At 35.4% G+C, this 21,740-nt stretch overlaps 1 protein-coding gene, 1 long non-coding RNA gene and 1 pseudogene across 3 annotated transcripts in view; all 3 read left to right on the plus strand.

Annotated features, from left to right (window-relative positions):
• Positions 1-1,493: 1,493 nt before the first annotated feature.
• On the plus strand, positions 1,494-9,105 carry LOC142633864 (uncharacterized; annotated as a pseudogene).
• A 3,488-nt stretch (positions 9,106-12,593) lies between these two features.
• LOC142636780 (uncharacterized) overlaps positions 12,594-21,740 on the plus strand; it is a 79,091-nt gene continuing 69,944 nt past the window's right edge. Inside the window, exons 1-3 of one of the 2 annotated variants that reach the window (XM_075811075.1) lie at positions 12,594-13,172; positions 13,300-13,458; positions 13,583-13,738. In XM_075811075.1, the coding sequence (XP_075667190.1) occupies positions 12,605-13,172; positions 13,300-13,458; positions 13,583-13,738 (883 nt within the window). In that variant the 5' untranslated portion in view covers positions 12,594-12,604. The remainder of the gene's footprint in view (positions 13,173-13,299; positions 13,459-13,582; positions 13,739-21,740) is intronic. The other variant, XM_075811078.1, reaches the window with a different exon arrangement.
• Positions 14,681-19,803, plus strand: LOC142636782 (uncharacterized). Its single transcript, XR_012844387.1, has 2 exons — positions 14,681-15,050; positions 19,308-19,803. It is a non-coding gene; the product is annotated as an uncharacterized LOC142636782 (long non-coding RNA).

Below are 21,740 nucleotides of genomic sequence, written 5' to 3' on the forward strand. Positions count from 1 at the left end.
TGTTTTACTGTGATTTTGTGATATATTCTAACACAACACACTTTTGTTCTCCACTCTTTAATGTTTTATATATTTTTTTTCTTTTTCAGAAGTGAGCTTTCATCCCCCAAAAAAAGGGGGGATTGTGATATTCAAACTAGTGAGTGATCGTACGTTTCATAAAAGTTTAATAGTTTATGACTGTCCGTTTTTGTTGTCTAATGAAGCCACATTCCTCTCAACTAGCAGTCACACAAACTAAGGTATATTGTCTTGATACTTATAAAAGTTTTTGATGGAAAAGTGCCAGTTGGGTTTATATTGTTGTAAAATTTGTATTCGTCACTACTCACTATACTATTGCTTCGTCTGAAATTGTGGATTCCACTATAATTACTTAGATTAGAAGATATACATGTTAATTAGAGAGTTTGAGATAAGTTCACAAGTATTACTTGTGTTGAATATTTAAAATTATATATCTTGAAGTGAACTTCGGAGTATTTTAGATTGCATTTGTAATCATTGTAATTTTATTAATTTAACTGAAAAAGTAACATATTGGAAATATTTGCTCATTTCTCAAATATAGAGGGAGAAATTGGTTGGTTTCAAAGATATAGGAGGAAATCGTTTACCCCAAACATAGACGGGAAATGTCTTCCCCATTATTTTTTGTTAAACTAAGGTTAATATCATATAAATAATTATATATAAAATATTCAAGTACTTCTATTGGTATGGTATTTTGGAGGAGTGAGAAAAAAAATAAATCAACTACAAATTTTATTATAAAATGTTTACAAACGGTTATGGTAATGATTGTGATTGGTAAACTGTAACAACTTAATTAATAAATGTATGATTTTTTTTTTTTAATGATTAGTGATGTACTAGTTTATAAAATTTTATGTAGTTAAATTTACGATGTTTCTAGCATAACTTATTATAAAAATATTAGACAACAATTTAAAATTTTTTTGTCATAAAATTTTCTTAGGCCATACGCTTGCTCTGCCTCCAACGAATGAACATAGCATCTCAAGTAGCCCATCATATTGTGTAGTAGTAAGAAGTCTTTGTGTGTGTTGCATTTTTGTTTGTTCCGTTGAAGATGAAAGCTCAAGATACGACAGTAGCTTAGGCTAATGTATTTATAAACTACTAGTCATATTTTTTAGGTGTTGTGAAATGATTGGTTATTGTAAGATTCAGTTATCCACGTGCACTACCCGTTAAGAGTTTGTTAGGTGGTTTTTTCATTCTGTCTGACTCTGTTTCAACTTAAGAACAGAGTCCTCTGTTTCGAAAAAACAAAGAGAGTTCTGTAATTGTAAATTAATTACATGTTCAAAGAGATTAATAAAGGATTTTAAGCCAATCATGGAGTACTTCTTGTCCAGTATGGAGCTGTTATTTTACTCCGCTATCTTGACTAGTTATGGCTTATTTTCTTTTCCTTATTAAAGTGGTGATTTTTCAAATATAATTGGTACATAAAAAAAAAAATCCACTTTCGATCATTCTTGGTCACCAAGAATGAGGGAGAGACGGCGCTGTTTCGATCAGTCCATTACGGCGAGAAGATCATGTTCAACTTTCTTGCCAAAAAAATTGCTGATTATGATGAGCCCAATCAGAAACTCTTCCTCCAGAGGAAAGATAAAACCAATATTCTACACATTGCGATCCTTGCACAACATTTTGGTTAGTTTATCACAAAACAGAGAATTAGAAACTGAATATTCTCATTGAAATTAAGAGTGATTACAGAAGCTATATTTATACTAATCTGTACAAGTGTGAAAGCAAAATAACTAACCAAAACAGAATTAACAACCTATCACACGTGTTGTCACTTAAGTAAATATCTAACTACACTAAACTACATGCCGTATAGAAACTACTTCTCATTGTTGTCGTTTTGTCTATGCTCTGCTATTGATGTGTCCTCAGACCGTGATCACCGTTATGGCCTCTCGATCTTGCTAGCTTCTCCTCTCGCTCTTGCTACTAATTCTATTAGCTTCATTTATACTCCGATACTCCCCCCTCAAGAGCACTCGGTGTATGAATGTTAAGCATTCCCATTTTGCAAATGAGACTTGAGAATTGATTGAAACTTAAGGCTTTGGTAAGCAAGTCAGCCAATTGATAATTAGTCCTAACATGATTCAACTTAATCACCTTCTCTAAGACCTTGTCCCTCACCACATGGCAGCCTATCTCTATGTGTTTTGTTCGCTCATGAAAACCGGATTAGATCCAATGTGAAGTGCAGCTTGACCGTCACGTAATAGCAAGGCTTCTTTGTCATGATTCACTCCTATGTCCTTAAGGAAATATAAGATCCACACTATTTCACACGTTGCTACAAACATGGACCCGTACTCGCTTCTCGTGAAGACCTTGAAACCGTAGATTGCTTCTTGGACTTCCAAGACACTAAAGAGTCACCAATGAAGATGCTATAGCGTCACTTGATCTCCTAGTATCGTGACATGCAGCCCAATCTCGCATCCGCAAATCCTTTTAAATGTAAATCGTACTAGAAGAGAACATAAGACCTTTGCCTGGTTCTCCTTTCAAATACTGCAACACCCTATATGCTGCATCCAGATGAGGTCTTCTAGGCTTGGCCATGAATTGACTGAGTCTGTGGACAGCAAAGGTTACATCAGGTCTTGTAATAGTTAAGTACAAGAGTCTGCCCACAAGTCTTCTGTAATGACTAGGATCCTTGAGCTCTTCTCCTTCAAACCTGCTTAACTTCAGACTATGCTCCATGGGTGTTTTAGCACACTTACAGCCAAGCAGTCCAGCATCATTTAGTAATTCAAGGGTATACTTCCTTTGACAAAGGGCAATTCCTTTGTCTGACCTGGCAACCTCCAAGCCAAGAAAATATTTCAAGTCACCCAAGTCCTTAAGCTTAAACTTCTCATCCAACATGACCTTAAACCTGTCTACTTCAGCTTTGTCATTGCAAGCTATTAACACATCATCTACATAGACCAAAAGAACCATAAAAATGTCACCATGTCTTCTGGTAAACAATGAGTAATCAGCCTTGACCGAATGAAACCAAGCTGAAGCAAAGTATTTGAAAATTTGGCAAACCACTGCCTAGAGGCTTGCTTAAGCCCATACAAAGATTTGTTTAGCTTACAAACTACCTCCCCCTGGCTGTGAAACCCCTGTGGAAGAGCCATATACACTTCCTCATCCAAATCCCCATGGAGGAAGGCATTATTCACATCTAGTTGACTCAAAAACCAACCTTTGATGGCAGCCACTGCAAGAAGAACCTTGACAGACACCATTTTAGCTACTGGAGAAAAAGTCTCAAAGTAATCAACACCCTCCTTTTGAGTGAAGCCCTTAGCCACCAATCTAGCCTTGTATCTCTCTACTGAACCATCAGCTTTATATTTGATTTTATAGACCCATTTGCAGCCAATGGGCTTCTTACCAGCAGGTAAAGGGGTCAAAGTCCAAGTATTATTGGCCTCAAGAGCTGCTATTTCAGCAGCCATGGCAGCTTGCCATTCGGGGTTCGTGCCTTGGTAGTAAAATTGGGGTTCAACTAGAGAGGAAATAGCACAACAAAAGGTCTTATATGAAGGAGAGAGGTGGTGATAAGAAACATGAGAAACTTAAATGGGATGAGAAGTACCCTGAATGAGATGAATGCATAGGCGTATCACAAAAGAATCTTGATTGCAATGGAACTCCCGCATAAGAGGGTCTTTTAACGTACCTAGAAGATCTTCTAAGAGGAAAAGGGTCCGCAATAGGTTCAGAGGTGCTTCGGTAGGTCATCAAGGAAATCATCATCAAGAGTGTGATGGACTTGAATGATAGAATCGAAGAAACAATAGGGGTAGAAGGACCGGATAGAAAAGGATCATCATGCAAGGAAGGAAGGAAGGGAACACAAGGCAAGGGCAAAGGAATGGCAGGAAGTGAATTATTTGATGAAGAGGCATAAGGGAAAACAAATTCATGAAACACTACATCCCTTGAGATAAAGACAAGAAATGAGTGTCAAGATCAAAAAGTTTATAACCCTTGACATTACAAGGATAACCAAGAAAACACATCTTCTTGCCCTTGGTGAGAATTTGGTCCTAGAGTGGACAATAGTAGAAGCAAAGCATAGGCAGCCAAAAACTTTGAGGTGATCATAATCTGGTGTCTTATGAAACAAAAGTTCAAAAGGCGTTTTGTCATGCAATAAGGGAGAGGGAAGTCTATTTATAAGGTATGCAAAGAAAAACACAATCACCCCGTAACCGGGAGAGGTACTTGTGATTGAATTTGCAATGCCCTTGCAATGGAAAGAAGGTGTTGGTGTTTTCTCCACCATCGTAATTCCGTTGCTGGAGTATAAACACAACAGCGTTGATGTATAATACCATGAGAATTGAAGAAATCAGCATGACAAACTCTTTGGCATTATCGGTTCTAATGGATTTGATGTTGTGGCCAAATCGAGTAACAACCATAGTGTAAAAAGATTGAAACAAGGATCTCGACATCGATTTAGATTTCATTAAGAATAACCAAGTTGCACGGGTTGCATCATCAACAATTGTTAAGAAATATTTGAAACCATCTAGAGTGGGAAATGTAATAAGGACCCCACACATCCATATGAACCAAATCAAAAGCACAAGTACTAATGTTATTATTAAAAGGAAAAGGTAATCTTTTAAGTTTGGCCATAGGACAAACTTGACAAGTCTTATTACAAGGAGACTGTAAAGAAGGTATATGAGGACCTAAAAGTCTAAGCTTGAGATCAGAAGGATGACCTAATCTTGCATGCCAAAGATGAGAAGAAGAGGAACTTGGAGTGCGTGCTGGTCAGCAGAGAAAGGAGGATTAGTAGCAAGATGAAACTCCCGTGATTGATTAAGTAGTCTCAAGTGAAGAAGAAGAGATGTGGAGAGTATCACATTGCAACAAGTACAACCCATCAACAGCCTTGCCCACCCCAATCGTTTTCCAAGATAAAAGGTCCTGAATAAAACAATAAGTGGAGAGGAAAACAAGACAATAAGGCTGAGAAAGTGTAAGTGAGCTAACAGATAGCAAGTTAAAACTAAAAGATGGGACACAAAGAACATTATAAAGGGTAAGTGAAGAAGAAAGAACAACAGTTCCAATGTGAGTAACTTGAGCTGATTCCCCATTGGGCAAGTGAACCAAAGACTGCATGGTAGCAAGACTGAGGTCAACATATCCATTGAACAAACAAAATGGTCAGTAGCTCCAGTATCTAGCACCCAAGTTTGTTTGTCATAAGCCCTTCTATTCACTACTTGGGCTGAGAAAACACTATGAGATAAGTCAATACCTGACATTGGAACACCAATAGATGCAGAAGATGATGCTACATTTGCCATTGGACTCTCCTTGGGTGAAGCTGAAGTTGCTACAAGAGATGAATTGGAAGCCCCAAACAAAGCAAGAAGCCGCCGGCATTGTTCAGAGTGTAAAACGTACTCGTGATGCTGGGAAGCTGTGGACAATACATCCGAAGAAACTTGATGAGCCATAGAGGTCCGTTCTTGAACTTGAACCTGTGTGGAAAACCATGCTTTTTATAACACTTATCTACTGTATGACCAATCTTGCCACGTAAAGTACAAGTTGGTCTCTTTCCCTTTGCCACCAGAATTACCAAGATTTGGACCAAGATGTTCATTGAACAATTTAGCAGCTAGAGCAGTGGAATCAACCTTAGCAACAGAGGCATTAGGTACTGATCTTTGTGTCTCTTCTTGAATTAACAAGGAGTACACCTTACTAAGAGATGGGATAGGATCCATAAGCAAGACTTGAGATCGAACTTGGGAGAAAGAATCATTCAATCCCATTAAAAATTTTATCACAGACTCTCTCACTTGTAGATCAGCAAGCCTCTTATTAATATTGCAAACACATTTACCACAAGTACATGAAGGAAATGGACTAAGGTTTTGCAATTGATCCCAAAACACCTTCAATTGAGTAAAGAAATCGCAATGTAGACATCTCACCTTGGTGAAGCTCGCAATGTCCTTTTGAAGATTGAAGATTCTAGGTCCATTAGTCCGAGCAAAACGATTCTTCAAGTCATTCCAAATTTCCAAAGCAAGTGTTCATAAATGATGCTTGCTTGTAACTTTGGTGAGACCGAATTGGTTAGCCATGTGCCAACCATGTTGTCACACCTTATCCAAGCTTGCACATTCGAAGGAGTAGATACCAATGGTGATGAGAGAGTCGAGTCCCATCAATAAACCCTAATTTGTTCTTGGTGAGTAAAGCTTTTCTCACCGCACGAGCCCAAGCCGCATAATTTTCTCCACCTATCAAAGGTCGTGTGACAAGAACCGTACTTGGATTTTCTGCATGATGCAAAAACAGAGGGTCGTCCATTGGAGAATCTTGTGTGGAAGGAGATTGAGTCACAGACGTTGAAGCATCTGTAGAACCATTTGTATTTTCAGCGGAAACCATAATTGGCAAACAAAGAAGAAATCTCTCACAGACACGAAGGAAAATTTTCTCAAGAAGCACAATTTTCTCAAGAAACAGAGAGATTTTCTCGGGAAAATTGGAAAAGAAAACTGAAAAGGAACAAAACAAAACCCTACAGGAATTTGGGAATTTGCTCTGATACCATATCACAAAACAGAGAATTAGAAACTGAATATTCTCATTGAAATTAAGAGTGATTACAGAAGCTATATTTATACTAATCTGTACAAGTGTGAAAGCAAAATAACTAACCAAAACAGAATTAACAACCTATCACACGTGTTGTCACTTAAGTAAATATCTAACTACACTAAACTACATGCCGTATAGAAACTACTTCTCATTGTTGTCGTTTTGTCTATGCTCTGCTATTGATGTGTCTGCACTGTGATCACTGTTATGGCCTCTGATCTTGCTAGCTTCTCCTCTGCTCTTGCTACTAATTCTATTAGCTTCATTTATACTCTGATATAGTTCTCTTTGATTCGTAAAAATCATGTAACTATGCACTCATTTCATCTTTAATTAATCTATTTTATTGGCTTCTTTCCCTTTTATAAAATTTGAAAACAGATTTGGCCTTGGACATTGCAACTAAGTTCGGACAATTAGTTGACGAACGAGACGGGGATGGGATGACTGGCCTTCAGCTTCTATCATGCAACCCTGGAGCTTTTCAACGTGATGGTGAAAAGGGATTACTCAATTCTGGTTAGTATAATTGAACTTATTATGTAGTAGATGAAAATAAATGAAAAACAAAAGTTTATGACTAAATTTCTAAATAATTCCCTCTCGTAAAAGTCATTATGCTATATTCTTAGATAGTTTACATGAACTTCGTGTAATATTCTGTTTTATGGTACAATTAATTTTATATGCAACAAATACTGACCCATTTCAAGAACAGTCATCTTATATTGTAGTTCCACCAAGCAAGAAGCAATGGAAAAACAGAAGCAAAAATATCAATGTGCTGTGAAGCTTGCCAATTTCCTAATAGAAAGAGATACGTCATGGGAGACTACTTATGCTAACACAGACCAGAGTAAGCCTACCCTCCACAGGTACGGTGGTAGTTCTACAGTAGAGAAGAGAGTTGCGGAGGGAATCCCCATGAGTTTTCATGGTGCAGAGGAAGGGGCAACAAAAAATACAGATGCAGCAATAAAAATTCCTTTGTTCCTAGCAACTAAGTCAGGCTGTGTTGAGATTGTTGAACAAATTTTAAGCTTGTACCCCCAGTCAGTTGAGCATATTGATGAGAAAGGGCGAAACATATTGCATATAGCAATCAAGTACCGCCAATTAAAGATTTTCGATATTGTAAAAAACATGGAGTTACCAATGAAGAGACTAGTACGAAAAATTGATGAAGATGGGAATTCCATACTACACACATTTGGGAAAAAAATAAGGATTATGTGCCTGAGAAGATGCAAGGCCCTGCACTTGAATTGCAAGAAGAGTTGGTTTGGTTTGAGGTATTACACTTCTAGCACCCTTTTTTCTCATATGCTTTAGGTGTTCATGCTACCACATACTCAAACACAAACACATCCACACTATTCTTTATGACATTGTAGAGTGTAGACTACATATTCTCACAGTGGTTGAAGTTCACTTAATGCACAATTCTGAATCTCTAATGGCTTTGATCTTGCCTCTAGAATTTTACCAAAGTCAAAAGAGTATCATGGTCTCCAAAATTTCATTTTATAATTTTATTTTATATTTAGGTTTGTCCTTGCCTCTCAATTTAAATAGTTATCCCATTCTTTTTTTTATGCTGTCATATGCAGCGTGTGAAGGAAGTTACGTCATCCCATTTCTTTGATCACCGTAACAATCAAAAGTTGACTGCAGAGGGATTATTTGATAAAACAAATAAAGAACTCCGGCAAAAAGCCATAGAATGGATAAAACGCACTGCTGAAGGATGTTCACTTGTGGCTGTTCTCATTGCTACTGTTGCCTTTGCTGCAGCCTATACAATACCTGGAGGCTCAAATGGTCAGACTGGTGCCCCAGTCCTCCTCAATAACCATTTTTTGTGGTTTTTACAGTGGCAGACGCAATATCAATTTCATTTGCTTTGCATCAGTGGTTGTATTTCTTGCAATCACCACATCACCATTTCGATTTGCAGACTTTAGACATTCTCTTCCTAATAAGTTGACATACGGCTTAACTTTGTTGTTCTTCTCTGTCCTCATCATGATGATAGCATTTGCAGCAACAGTTCTCCTTATGATACACAATGGGGAAGGGTGGAGAAAAGTGATCCTATATGCTGTCTCATTCATTCCAGTTGGGCTCTTTGCACTTTCATATTGTCCTCTCTATCGATCACAAGCAAAAACCTATAGGTACTTGCTCAAGAAGGCATGGCAAGTAATTTCTCAGAGTCACTATTTATCTAGGGAAACCAAAGGGGTCACTTTAACCTCTAATTCCCCAAACCCTCAATACACCATGTCCGTTTGAGAGGGCTAAGATGTTAGGCTTTTGGAATCACTTGTTGCTCATAGGATTTTCCTATTGATGAAAGTGACACAACATGAGCTACTCTAATCTTATTTTATTTTTAAATGTGTTGAATGTTACCAAGAAAACTATGTAATAAATGTTTGTGTATCAAACATAATGTATCTCAAAACTGTATTGAATAAATATCTGTACCCCTTTTCTTCTCTAGTTTTTGCTCACATCTAAGTGGTTTAAACCCCACAAAGGGAAAAGTTGGGATAGTTTGAATAACAAGTTGAGAACCAGTGCAATGCACTTAATACAAAGAAGCTTAAAAAAAAGTAATAATAATATATATTTGTTTTGGGTCATGAATTCTTTTACTTAAGAATTTTGTTATGTTTAACCTTTTCCCCTTCGAAAAATTCTCTCTCCACCTGCAAGAATCACCATAACATCAATCACCTCATCTCTCGTGGGCTCTTTAATTCACCAATCCATCCCCATAATAAGATTTAACAACAATATTTTATTGCAAACCGTAGAATAATAGTTTGAATTGAATTTAGGCGTAAATGCACTTTTAGTCCCTACATTTTTACTTTTTTCATTTTAGTTCCAACATTTTATTTTTACCACTTTTAGTCTCTAAACCAATTAATGTGTAACATTTAAGTCTTTGAAGCACCATTCCATCACCAAACTAACGAGGAAACTGACGGATCAATAAAATAATAATAAAATTTCTAACCTTCTTATTTTTTAAAAAAGAAAAGAAAAGAATTAAATTAATTTTGTTTCTCTTTTTTGGGGAAGAACATGAAGAATCTAGAACATGTGTTCTTCCCCTTTAATCATGTTCTTCATTTTCTTCCCAGCAAACCTTGCACAGAAATTTAAAAAATCAATATATATTTTTTCTCTTTTTTTGTATTTCCTTAGCAACGAAACCCATAAAATCAATCAGATTTACAAACACAAAGACATGCCCACAGACATTTACAAACACAAAGAAACCCATAAAACTCAACCCACAAAGACATTTACAAACACAATGAAACCCATAAAACGACTGCATACAACAACAACAACAACAACAACAACAACAACAACAACAACCACTGGTCGATGGGTTTGCTGGGTTGAGAAGAAAGAGATCGTAGATTTGGGTTTGCTTACCCAAATGAAAATCTCTAAAGATCTCTTTCTCGGACCAAAATCTCCCTACCTCTTTCATCTTTCTAAAGCTCTAAAGCTCTAAAGTCTCTCTCTCTCTCAGATCGTGTATTTGGAAAATCTCTAAAGCTCTCTCTCGGATCAATGGTTGTGAAGTGGTGGTTGGTTCGGTGGTCAGTAGGGGTGGATCGTTGGATGGGTTTGACGTTGGTGTGGGTTGCAGTGGCTTGATGGACTGATCGGTGACAATGGTGGTGACTGGTGATTTGATCTGTTCATGTAGGTTTCAGATTGTAGGAGTAGTTGGTTGGTCGGTCAGATCGGTGATCATTGGTTAGGTTTGTTGTTGGTTTGGGCTTTGGATTGCAAGGTATTTTCTGGGAGTGGTTTCGTTGATGTGGTAGTGGATGATTTGATTTGGTGGTGGTGCTTTGCAGGTTGTTGGGCTTCTATTCTTTTGCTTAGGTTTGATCTTCATGTTCTTTGATTCGGTGGTGGTGATTTGGGTTTTTTTTTTTTTTGTGTTTGTTTGCCAAGAAAATTTATGGGTTTGAAGGCTAAGGTTTGCTTTACTTGGGATATGGGTTTGGGGTTTGGTTAGGATCTGGGTTTAGGGTTTGTTTTTTTGCTGGAGGTTGATTCTAGGGAAGAACACTAGGGAAGAACACAAAGAACATGAACATGTTCTTCTGAAAAAAAAAAAAAAATAAGAAAGGAAAAGAAAATGATAAGAAAATAAGGATTAATTTAGTAAGAATATGAATCATATACGGGGAAGAACATAAAGAACATGAATATGTTCTTCTGGAAAAAAGAATGGAATAAAAAAAATTCATTTTAATTAAAAGAAAGTAAAATTTTTGTTTGAAAGAAAATAATTTTTTTTGTTTTTTTTATTATTTTTTAATTAAAATTGAGTAATTAATTTTTTTTAATTTTGGCATTTAAAAATGTCAAATAATTTTTTAATAATATTTTAACACCCACATCAGCCATGTCAGTTTTTCTTGTTAATTGACTGGCGGAATGGTGCTTTAAAGACTTAAATGTCCCGTGTTAATTGGTTTAGAGACTAAAAGACACGTCAACTTTTCTTGTTAGTTGACTGACGGAATGGTGCTTCAAGGATATAAATGTCTCACGTTAATTGGTTTAGAGACTAAAACTGATAAAAATAAAATGTAAGTATTAACATGAAAAAAAGTCAAAATATAGGAACTAAAAGTACATTTAAGTCTTGAATTTATGCGGAAAAGATCATCGAATTTTAGTCTTTATATTATTCCATAATACTGTCTAAAAACTTTAGTGTTTGAGTCAGGAAAGTAGAGATACCCTTCCACTAATTATCAGGTCTTTTTTCTTGCTTCTACTGTGATGCTCCACAAGTTGAAATGCAAAAAGTGGGATAGCCTAATAGTAATACAAATAGCCTAGCTAAGATTTATTTTTTATTTTTTATTATTACTTTTTCTAATAATTTGAAAGTTGAAGGTGAAGAGCATTGGGATGCCAATTTAGCTATAAGTCTCTTGACAATAGTTTGTTAAGAATTGAGTTATTTTTTAGTTTACAAAACATATTCTCTGCCCTAATTTATAGGGTGTGGCTCATTTTTTTCAGTGATAGAAATAAGAGAAAAGAAAAAGTCATTATTAAATAGTACTTACAAAAAATAAATTATAATTAACATTTTAAAGTTTTTATCCTGTAATAAGTTATTATTTTTTTTCATGAGACCGTCCTTCGTTAGTTAGACTCAAGTATCAAGATTGGGATTTGCGGGAGACATGGAGAGCAAAGAACTTACATGTACATTCAATCCCTTTAAAAAAAATGCTATTTAAATAGTCTTACACTTTTAATTAGCCACAATATATAATTCGTTTAAAAATGTACAATATCATAATTATTATTGTTTTTAAAATCTTTATTTTTCTGTCAAGCTGTATGGATCTTAATCATTCTAACTTCTAAGTTGTGTCATTTGAAAGTCATTGACTACTTGTGCTGTTTTGCCTTATTTACAGATTTTACTAATGACAACTCCTACCTCGCGACATGAAGGCCCTTCTTCGCGATGCTCCAAAATAGACTCCATTCTTCACTATGCAAAAGCGTACATAATTAATTAATAGTGTAAACGTGAGTCACGAGAGAATGGGACATGACTTCATTCACACTAGAGAAATGTTTTTTACCTTACAAACAAAGATTCGTAAGAGTCTTCTGTTACAAAAATCGGAAAAGAAATGCATATATAAAAGAGCATCGAATTTAGTATTTATACCATACTAGTGTTCGCGAACTTTACCGTCAAACCGATAATAGCCAAAACGTAGATTCCCCTTCCACTTGCTTAGAAGCACATGATATGATAGCCATGATCTATAAAACAGAAGGGCAGTCACAATGACAGTATGAAACACGTACAACTAATCCACCAGAAATGGAGAGAGATTTGGAGGAAGGAAAAGAGGAAAAATGGAAAACCATTTCAAGGCTAGGTCTAGGGGAGCCTTATCTGGCAGCCTTGAACGGACAGTGGGACGTCATGAAAAGATTCTTCGAGAAAAACGAAAATCGCGAGCAACTCTATTCTCAGATGACAGTAGAAGAGGACACTGCGTTTCATATTGCAGCATACAGTGAAGAAAAGGACCTGCTTCAACATTTGGTTAAGTTACTACCAGCCTCTAAGTTGTTCGCAGCCTTAAACAAGAAGAACACACATGGTAATAATATTTTTCACGAGGTGGCCGCGACTGACAGAGTTCAAACAGCAGAATTCTTGGTTAAGAAACTCCAAGAGGTTCGTAGACCAGACGAAGGCAAACTAGAAGATCTTCTCAAGGCTCAAAACAATCTGGGTGAAACTCCGATATATAGGGCCGTTGCCCACGGTCAGACAAAAATGGCCAATCATTTGGCGACTGAAGTTGGGGATTTAAGTTCTCACTTTCGAAGAAAAGACGATATGTCGATTCTCCATATTGCTGTCATAGGCCAACACTTTGGTCTCTCTGATCTCTCTTACTGTCTTACTTTCAAATTGTTGAACATTTAAATAACAAACTTTAGTACACATAATTTTTCTACGTATATAAATAGCATGCTTTAACATGCTCTATCTTTCAAATGCAGACACCGCTATATGGCTACTGAGAAATGACAAGGGACTTGCAAAAAAGAAGGAACAAAATGGCCTGACATGTCTTCACCTGCTAGCGAAAATGCCACATGTTTTCAGAAGTTATTCGGAATTTTCCCACATGAACAAACTGAAGAAATTCCTCTATTATTGTATGTATCTATGGTTCTATGTGTTGTTCCATTTACTTTGAGCGCCGGAAGCATTCTTTATATTATGGTTTAGAACTAACATAGTAACATAATTAATTTAATTATATATATGTTCTTAGTACAGGCCTTCCTCGTCAGTTCGAGGATGATGACGTTTCTGACGATGGTAATGAAGCTCAAATACCTTTAAGTGATCAAATAAACACTTTCTTTGTATTCCTTCAAAGTGCAGCAATTTTAATTAAAGGATACAGAGCTATGTGGATGGCCATAGCTAAAGGTGCGACCTTAATTATTATACTTTGTGGGTATATATACAGTTCACCGGGCACATGTTCCGCGTACACTTTAATTTGCTTCATGAGTCCTTATTAATTTTTTAAGCTTTAGAATAAAAATCTTTTGTGTCAATCCTGCATCGAATGAAATACAAAAAATAAGATAGAAAATATTTATTTGCAAATACTTACAAATACAAATCCCTTACTACCGCATACTTTTAGTGCAATGGTCACTCCACAAGTATAAGTGCTTATGAGGTATGAGGGGCAAAGGCCGGGGTTCAAGTTTCTAAGAATGAGTTTTACACACATATACACTTAACACTACAAAACACGCGGGCCTTAGGCCGCGTTTTTTTCAGCCGCATTTGTAAAAACGCGGCCTAAGACCCTACTTGGGCCGCGTTTCTAAAAAACGCACCCACAGAACCTATATTATGGCCGCGTGTGACAAACGCAGCCCAAGTCCAACTCTGTAGCCGCGTTTTTTGGACCAATGGCCGCGTTTTTCTGGAATGGGTTGAAGCCGCGTTTTAAAAACGCGGCTTCAGACCCATCTGAAATTTTTTTTTTTTTTTAAAATAAAAATGTCCTGAAGCCGCGTTCATAAAACACGGCTATAAGTCTATCCTAAAGCCGCGTTTATTGAAAAACGCGGCCATGGTCACCTCTGAAGCTGCGTTTATGTAAACGGGGCTACAGCACCGACTATATATACGAAAAAAAAAAACCCTTAGGCACAAAGTTATTTTTGCCAAAAAAAGGAAAACTCCCTGACTAAGCCCTTCGAACCCTAAGTGACTCCCAACAATCTCCACCACCGATCCTACACACCGGCGCCGACAAAGCCCAGTCCTCCATCACCGACGCTACCTTGGGTCTATCCCTCTCTCTCTCCAACTTTCAATCTCACTGAAGACACTAACTAACAGTAAGTTTTTTAAATTGATTGTTTTGGTTTTTGTTTTAGGGTTTCAATTTTTGGTTTAGAGTTTCGATTTTAGGTTTAGGGTTTCGATTTAGGGTTTCCACGTCTCTCTTTGTAAATCTCTTTTATTTTTTGTTCTTATCGATGTTTAATTTTTATTTATTAATTTTTGTTTTTTTTTTTCCATGAATGGCCAATGCATCTGGGTTCTTTACTCCTTCAGTTCCCAGCTTGAGAAGGAGGATTCAACCTCCAAAAGGGATTTTTCGATCAGAGTCTCGCTCCCCTGAGGGATTCTCCACGAGCGTATTCTGTTCCAGCACCACTGAAGGTGCAGACAAGCTTGCTTCTGGTGCTTCCTCTTCTGAATCTCGGGTACCCAGGTATGTTTCTTTTTTTTTTTTTAAATTTCTTCTGTATTTTGGTGATTGATCATTGATTCTTTAGTTTCTTAAGCAAATGGGTCAGTTAAGTTTGTCAAGTGGGATATGTTTAAGGAGTAGTGGTTGGGTTTTAATTGTCCTATCCATCCCTAATATTTGTGCCAATCACTTTTGTTTTTGGTCGATTTGGTTTGTAAACCTTAAAGACAGTGCCTTTGATTGAGATTTTGTATTGGGTGTGATAGTACGTATGGGGTTTATTTAGGTATTTGGATGAGAAATTTGGATGGTTCTGATGTGATTTATTATGAGATTTTGTGATTGATATTTTGATTTTTGTTTTTGTTTTTTGGGGTGTGGGAAATGCGTAGTTTGATTAATGTGTGTTTTAACAATTTTCTCTGCATGTTGTGGATGGTGGATGCTGTTAGTCTTATGGATTAGAAGGGTTGAGAATCCAAGAGGTTTTGCTTACATGGCTGATTGTACTTTTTATGTTTTATGGCTAGTTGCTTACATGGCTGGTGGGTTGGTTGATTTGTTAAGCCAAAGTCTTCATTCGTAGATATTAACTGTGTCTAATCATTCAAACTTTTAATGGAGAAAGTAAAATTTACTCTCTCTATCTTTCTCATACACACGCACAAAATATGTAATATACAAGGAGTCTAATTTTGACCATCAGAGGTTGAATTCTATGGCTGACACTCTTAAAATAACAAATTAGTGGAGTTACAGTGAAAAGGCACTGAGAAACATTTTTCATTAACTGCTTAAATTTGGGTTCTAAAAGTGGAATTAGAACTACCAAGAAGAAGGGTTAAGTGCTCTTTGTTTTTCCCTCTGCCTTTTGTTTTTCTGCATAAGGCAGTTTTCTTCAATATACATCTATTACTTATCAAAAAAAAAAATTTAGACTCAACAAATCTGTTCTAGAGTATATGGTATGGTATTAAAAATTAGGTCTTACAAATCACACAATAGTAGGTAGAATGAAATTTACAATGAGTTTTTCCCTTTATTTGGATGACAAAGTGTTGTGTTTGCCTATCCTATACGTGGCTTTAGAAACAAGAGAACAACTGGTCTAGCTAGCAAATAGACTATGTCAACTTCTAGTTTTATGCATTTGATAAGGGAACCTATGTGCCTCAATTTCTTAACTACTTCAAAACCCAAAGCTCTAATTATAATGGTGGTAAGGTTTGGTAAGCTTTAGTACTTCATGGTGTCTTTCTTTGGTCAGCTGATGACTCCAAGGCTAAAGGTTTACGCTATGAAAAGGTAAGTTCATCGAATTTTGGCAGGTTGCCACTAGTATTATCATCAAATTATTTAGTGAATAGGTATTGCAAATTAATTAGATCCTAGTTGCATGAACTACTTAACTGTTTTTGTCTTGTATTTCCATATTTCATATTTGTGCTTTGTGTGTTTGTAATAGTACATTATACTTTAAGTTGTTTTCTCCTAGTTTAAGATTATGTTGTGGCTTTTGGCATATATTTGAATTCTCTGCACTATCTATTCCACTGTTCCACATCTAGTCATCTATGGAAACTTGCAGGAAGCTGGCTTTATGATCTTATCTATTGTTGAACTTTATCTAAGAGAGAAATCAGAGATGTCTTTTATGGCCAATTAATTGTATGGCTGTTACTTGTTTGTCTAGAGTTACCAAATATGAGTCGTGCTATCACGTGTGGACAAAGAAGGTTCTTCAATGATCAAAGATTGCATCTGACGAGTATTCAAAATGGGTATAGTGAGATGACTATTAGTGGGGTAGGTGGTGGGACATTGGAATGTGCATTGTGCCATCATGTGGGGTAGTGGTAGGTGGTGGAACTTAATATCCCATTGGAATGTGCATTCTGATTTTTGGATTATATATAATGGAATTCATGTCCATTTGAAAGATGTGTTGTTGCAGTGCAAGATACCACCCTTTTTTTTATAGGTAAATGTGTTTTACTTATGTATATATGTTCACCAAGTCAATCTTTTCTGTTATCCAAACATGGTTGTAGAAAAAGCATTTTGGAGCTTTCAATTAATTGTGTCATGAACACTAGTGACAAGTTTGAATGGTCTAAGATGGAAGAGGATTCTGCTTCATTAGATGTGTATTTTTTGCAGATATTTTTTCATCTTCTTTTTCCCTCAGATCTATTATGAAGTTTAATTTCAACCTAAAAATTATTTATTACTGATTTTAGGTAAGCTTTGGGTGCAAGTCCTGTGTACTAGAGGTTCCTCTGTATTGAATAAATTTACTTGTACTAGAGGTTCTTGTCAATTGAATAAATTTTCTTTATCTTTAAACAAATAAAAACTATTGTGTTAACTTTAGTTTGATGACTAATTTCATTAAATGATCTAGCTAGGAAAAATGGGAAAGGATCCAAATCTGAGCTGACAGATTTGGATAGCAAATTCTGAACAGATGGAGTTAATGGTGCAGAAAAAGCGTAGGATTTTAGATTTGGAGGTCAAGAAAGGGAGAAAACTTGAGGATTTGGGGGCTGCTTTCAGTGCCAACCCTTCCACTAGGCCAATTAGGCAATGGCCAATTAGTTTATAATTATCCTAAACTATGTAGTTGGAATTCTTTTTTTCAGTTTGCTCATGTAGGTCATCTTTCAAGTATCACTTATACATTTGTGTTGCAGCTTGGGGTGTACTGGTGTGGCAGCTAAGGCACCATGTGCTGCATTGTGTTGCAGCTTGGGCTGCACTGGTGTGGCATATAATCTTTCAAATCCCTTCAATTTATTAATAAATGAAAGTGTTTATTATTTTAAAATTTATCTACATAATAGACCTTCTTGTAGTCAAGAAGTTTTCCTCATTCATTGGTCAACATTAATTTGCCCTTGCTGACCTTGGGAATTTTATTAAAGGTGAAAGATCTCTAAAGTTGTATCAAGGTTGTTAGTTGATGCCCATCTCAATTCTTATCAATAAGAAAAATGAGCAGATCTCTTACTCCAATGTAAAGTGGATGACTTTGGAAGAACAAGTGCATTGATTGGATTTTGTTGCTCCTATCCCTGGGGAATTAATACATCTAACTTGTTATTGTAGTTATTTAGTCTCTTAGGTAGGTGTATTTTTATTTGAGCTGAAAATTAGGGCAAATTGGTTGATTTCTGTTGATTGTTTCATTGAATTTCGTAGCTGTTTGTATTCCAATCTAATTTAATTAGATCAATCAAATTAAACCTAAGTGTATGCAAATTCAAACTCCAATGCTTTTCAATTTTTATTTTATTTTATTTTTACTTTCGTAGAGTATTTATTTTTATTAAAGTGTTATTTGGCACGTGTTTTGTTGTCGGTAAGGCTAAGTTTGAATAAATGGTAGTGCTGGTAAAAGAATTGTACCTTTCTTAAAAGAAAAATTTACAAAGTCAAGAGATTGTAGTTATGATGCTTGACGTAGAAGTGGAAGCTCAAGGAGAGATCGAGTTCAAGTGTGCTTAGCCTTGGGGGAAAGCAGGAAGCAATTAAGATGATATTACCTAGAAGGATCTAGAATCTAGTAAAGATATGTCCTTCTTAGTATACCTCTTTTAAATTGGGAGGTCCGTGCTTTTCTTTAATATAACTTTTATTACTTATCAAAAGAGTCTAGTAATGATATAACCTATCAATCTAGTGCATATGGTATATAATATTTTCTTTTAACTAACTACTAACTAACTTATTGCTACTTGTACTTTGGAATAGCCTTTTAATGGGTGAATTAGATACCCATAACCCCACACCCTCCCTGCTATCTGGTTGGTGGGCTGATTATTTGATGTGGGGATGTGATCTCAATCCTGCCCTGGATAAAGTCAGAGGTCAAAGGCATCACTTAGCCATTTAGGTCATCTTGCCCTTCTTTTTTCCCTTATTTCATAATCCCATACCCGCACCCCTACCAACCAACCTATACAGGTGTGTGCACTCTTGTTTATTTAAATCAATAAAACTGTGTTTAGGATGTGATTTCCTTTTTTATTTTTATTTTAATGTTATGATGATTCTAAACATGATTTATTTTTTGGTTTTTGGTGCTAGACTCAGGCCACCGTTGAAACCTTAAGCCCATGGTAGATAAATACATATAGCTTGAGTTCTTGTTTTGTTTGTTTTGTCTTGGTGTATTTTTTTTTTACATTATTTATTTATTTATAGTATTTTGTACTTGGTTTCTTGTGGTGTCTTGTACTGAGGTTTTGAAATTCTGTGTTTTTGATCTTCTTGAAGGCAAGAGAGAAGCTGAACAACAGCTAGAGAAGCAAGTTGCCAAAAAGCGGAAGAGGGATGAGGGTGTAAAGCAAGCTGTTGTGAAGTATTCAAGGGTTATAGCTGCGTTCAAAACGCGGCCATAGTGATGGGCCGAAGCTGCGTTTTTAAAACGCGGCTATAGTTTTGGCCTAAAGCCGCGTTTTTAAAACGCGGCTTTAGCCCACAACTATGGCCGCGTTTTAAAAACACGTGGCCATAGGCTTATAGTTACGCATTTTAGGCCATGCTTAAAAACGCGGCCTAAAAAAATGCGGCTATAGACCAAATGGTCCTATAGCCACATTTTTTGGAGCTATAGCCACGTTTTAAAAAATCGGCTATAGAACCTTTTTTTTGTAGTGTAAATTAGGCTAGAGTAGAATTCTATCTTGTATAAAAAAAAAATCTCCTATACCATTTTTTGTGTATAACTCTATGTTCCACTAATAATGTATTTGTTATGTATTGATTTTATTTCCTTTATAAAATAACTTGAATTGAAAATGGAAAAAGTTTATACACAGCAAAGTGTGATTAGACATTAGTGAAATATAGAGTTGTATACAAAAAATGGTACAAATAATTTGTAGTCCATACTTACATGGCTATACTAGTAACCAATAGATATTATTCTTATTAAAACAAGAAATGAAGAGAAATCTAGTTTCTTACTATAAAGTCCATTGACTGGATTTAGGCCCCTTCCTCTATTGGGAAAATTTTCGCTACAACGGGATAATTTTATTTTTTAGTATAAAAGTAGAACTTGAGAGGAATAATAATATTTAACACAATCCGCAAATACAATTCGTATTTTTTTTGTGGGTTAATAGTTTGTAGAAATGGGTTTGGGGCAGAGAGCAAGCAAGCCACTTTAACACAATTAATATATAAGTCAATTTTTTGTTGACCTATGTTAGGTATTATAAATGTGTATAGATTTATCAACAAGCAGGTGAACATAAACCTATCTAGATATTAATCATAGTGTCTGTAGGAATGATTATACAATACTCAAGATATTGCCAAGACAGCGTATAAGAACATGAAGCTGCAGATTCAAAGAATCAGAATTTAATAGTTTCGACCTATCGAAAGTCGATTTCTAGAATTTATATTTAAGCTCATTAAGTTCAATAAGTGATTTGAGTTTCAGTCCAACTACACTTAGTATTTAAGTGAAACCTTAATGTACGTTTTCTAAGACTTGTGAGCCACTGTTTTGAGAACTAAGAAGTTTTGTACCTTCTACTCTTTCAAGCCATTAGTAGAGATCACACACATACTCATTGAACCGTTGGAATCAAGTTGCTAACTTTCAGTTATCAAGTGTACTGGAAATCTAAAGCTTCAATAGGATTTTGAAGTGCATGGATTAGGGATTCATGTTGAAGCAGTTCACTATAAAGGAAGTTTGTAAGATTTAGAGCACAGTTTGGTAATTGAAGTTAGATTTACTATGAATTGTTATTCTTGATTGTAAATCTCCAACTTATAGTGAAACTGTTACCTCAAGATTGATTAGGCCAAGTCCCCCTAGGTTTTTTCCTTTGAAATAAGTTGTTTTATAAGGTATTCTAGGGCATCATATCATGTCTTATTTAGTTTTCAACACTTGCATGATATGTATATTTGTTTGTTTAACCTAAGACTTTCATAATTGATCTAATTAACAACTTGACCTTAAAACTGGTTAAACACTATTTATTCAAGCGTCTAAATCTAAAAATCAACTTTATGAGCAATAGACACAAAATGATCTAAATCATTATTCATGTCAATATGGGTTAAACCATTTTGACACAAAGTCACATTTAACTCAATAAATATTATTTTTATCCACCATAAATTTGAATCTTAAATATAGAAGCAAATGGTTAAAAATATCAATGAATAATTTGTTAAAACTCTTAAGTATCTAGCGTTTTTACTCAAAACAAAGAAACTCTCTTTTTTAATTTTATCTTTCTTAAATTGTTTATAACTAAATTTGAGTGGGATTTCATTGAGTTAAAATAAAAAAAAAATTAGGTCGTATTATACAAGTACTTTAATTGACGTTATTATGAAATAGAATTTTACGTAAAATATACATATATTTATAATTATTATTATTTATATGCTTACAATATATAAAAACATATTAAACATTTTGTGTCATATTCTTGGGTAAATTACACTTTATCACGCTAAATTATATCCCAAATTACACTTTGTATTATAAACTTTCAAAATGCACCATTTACAGCTTAAACTATAACCTATGTTACACTTTGCATCCCGCCGTTAATTATGCTTATCTTGGACGGCATCATGTAAAAAGACCAAATTGCTTCTATTCTCAATCTCTTAAAAACAAATACAAAATTACATTTTGTTACTCTAAACTAAACTTTCAATTATACTTTGCAT

The sequence above is a fragment of the Castanea sativa genome, chromosome 5, assembly GCF_040712315.1.
Source record: "Castanea sativa cultivar Marrone di Chiusa Pesio chromosome 5, ASM4071231v1".
NCBI lineage: Eukaryota > Viridiplantae > Streptophyta > Magnoliopsida > Fagales > Fagaceae > Castanea > Castanea sativa.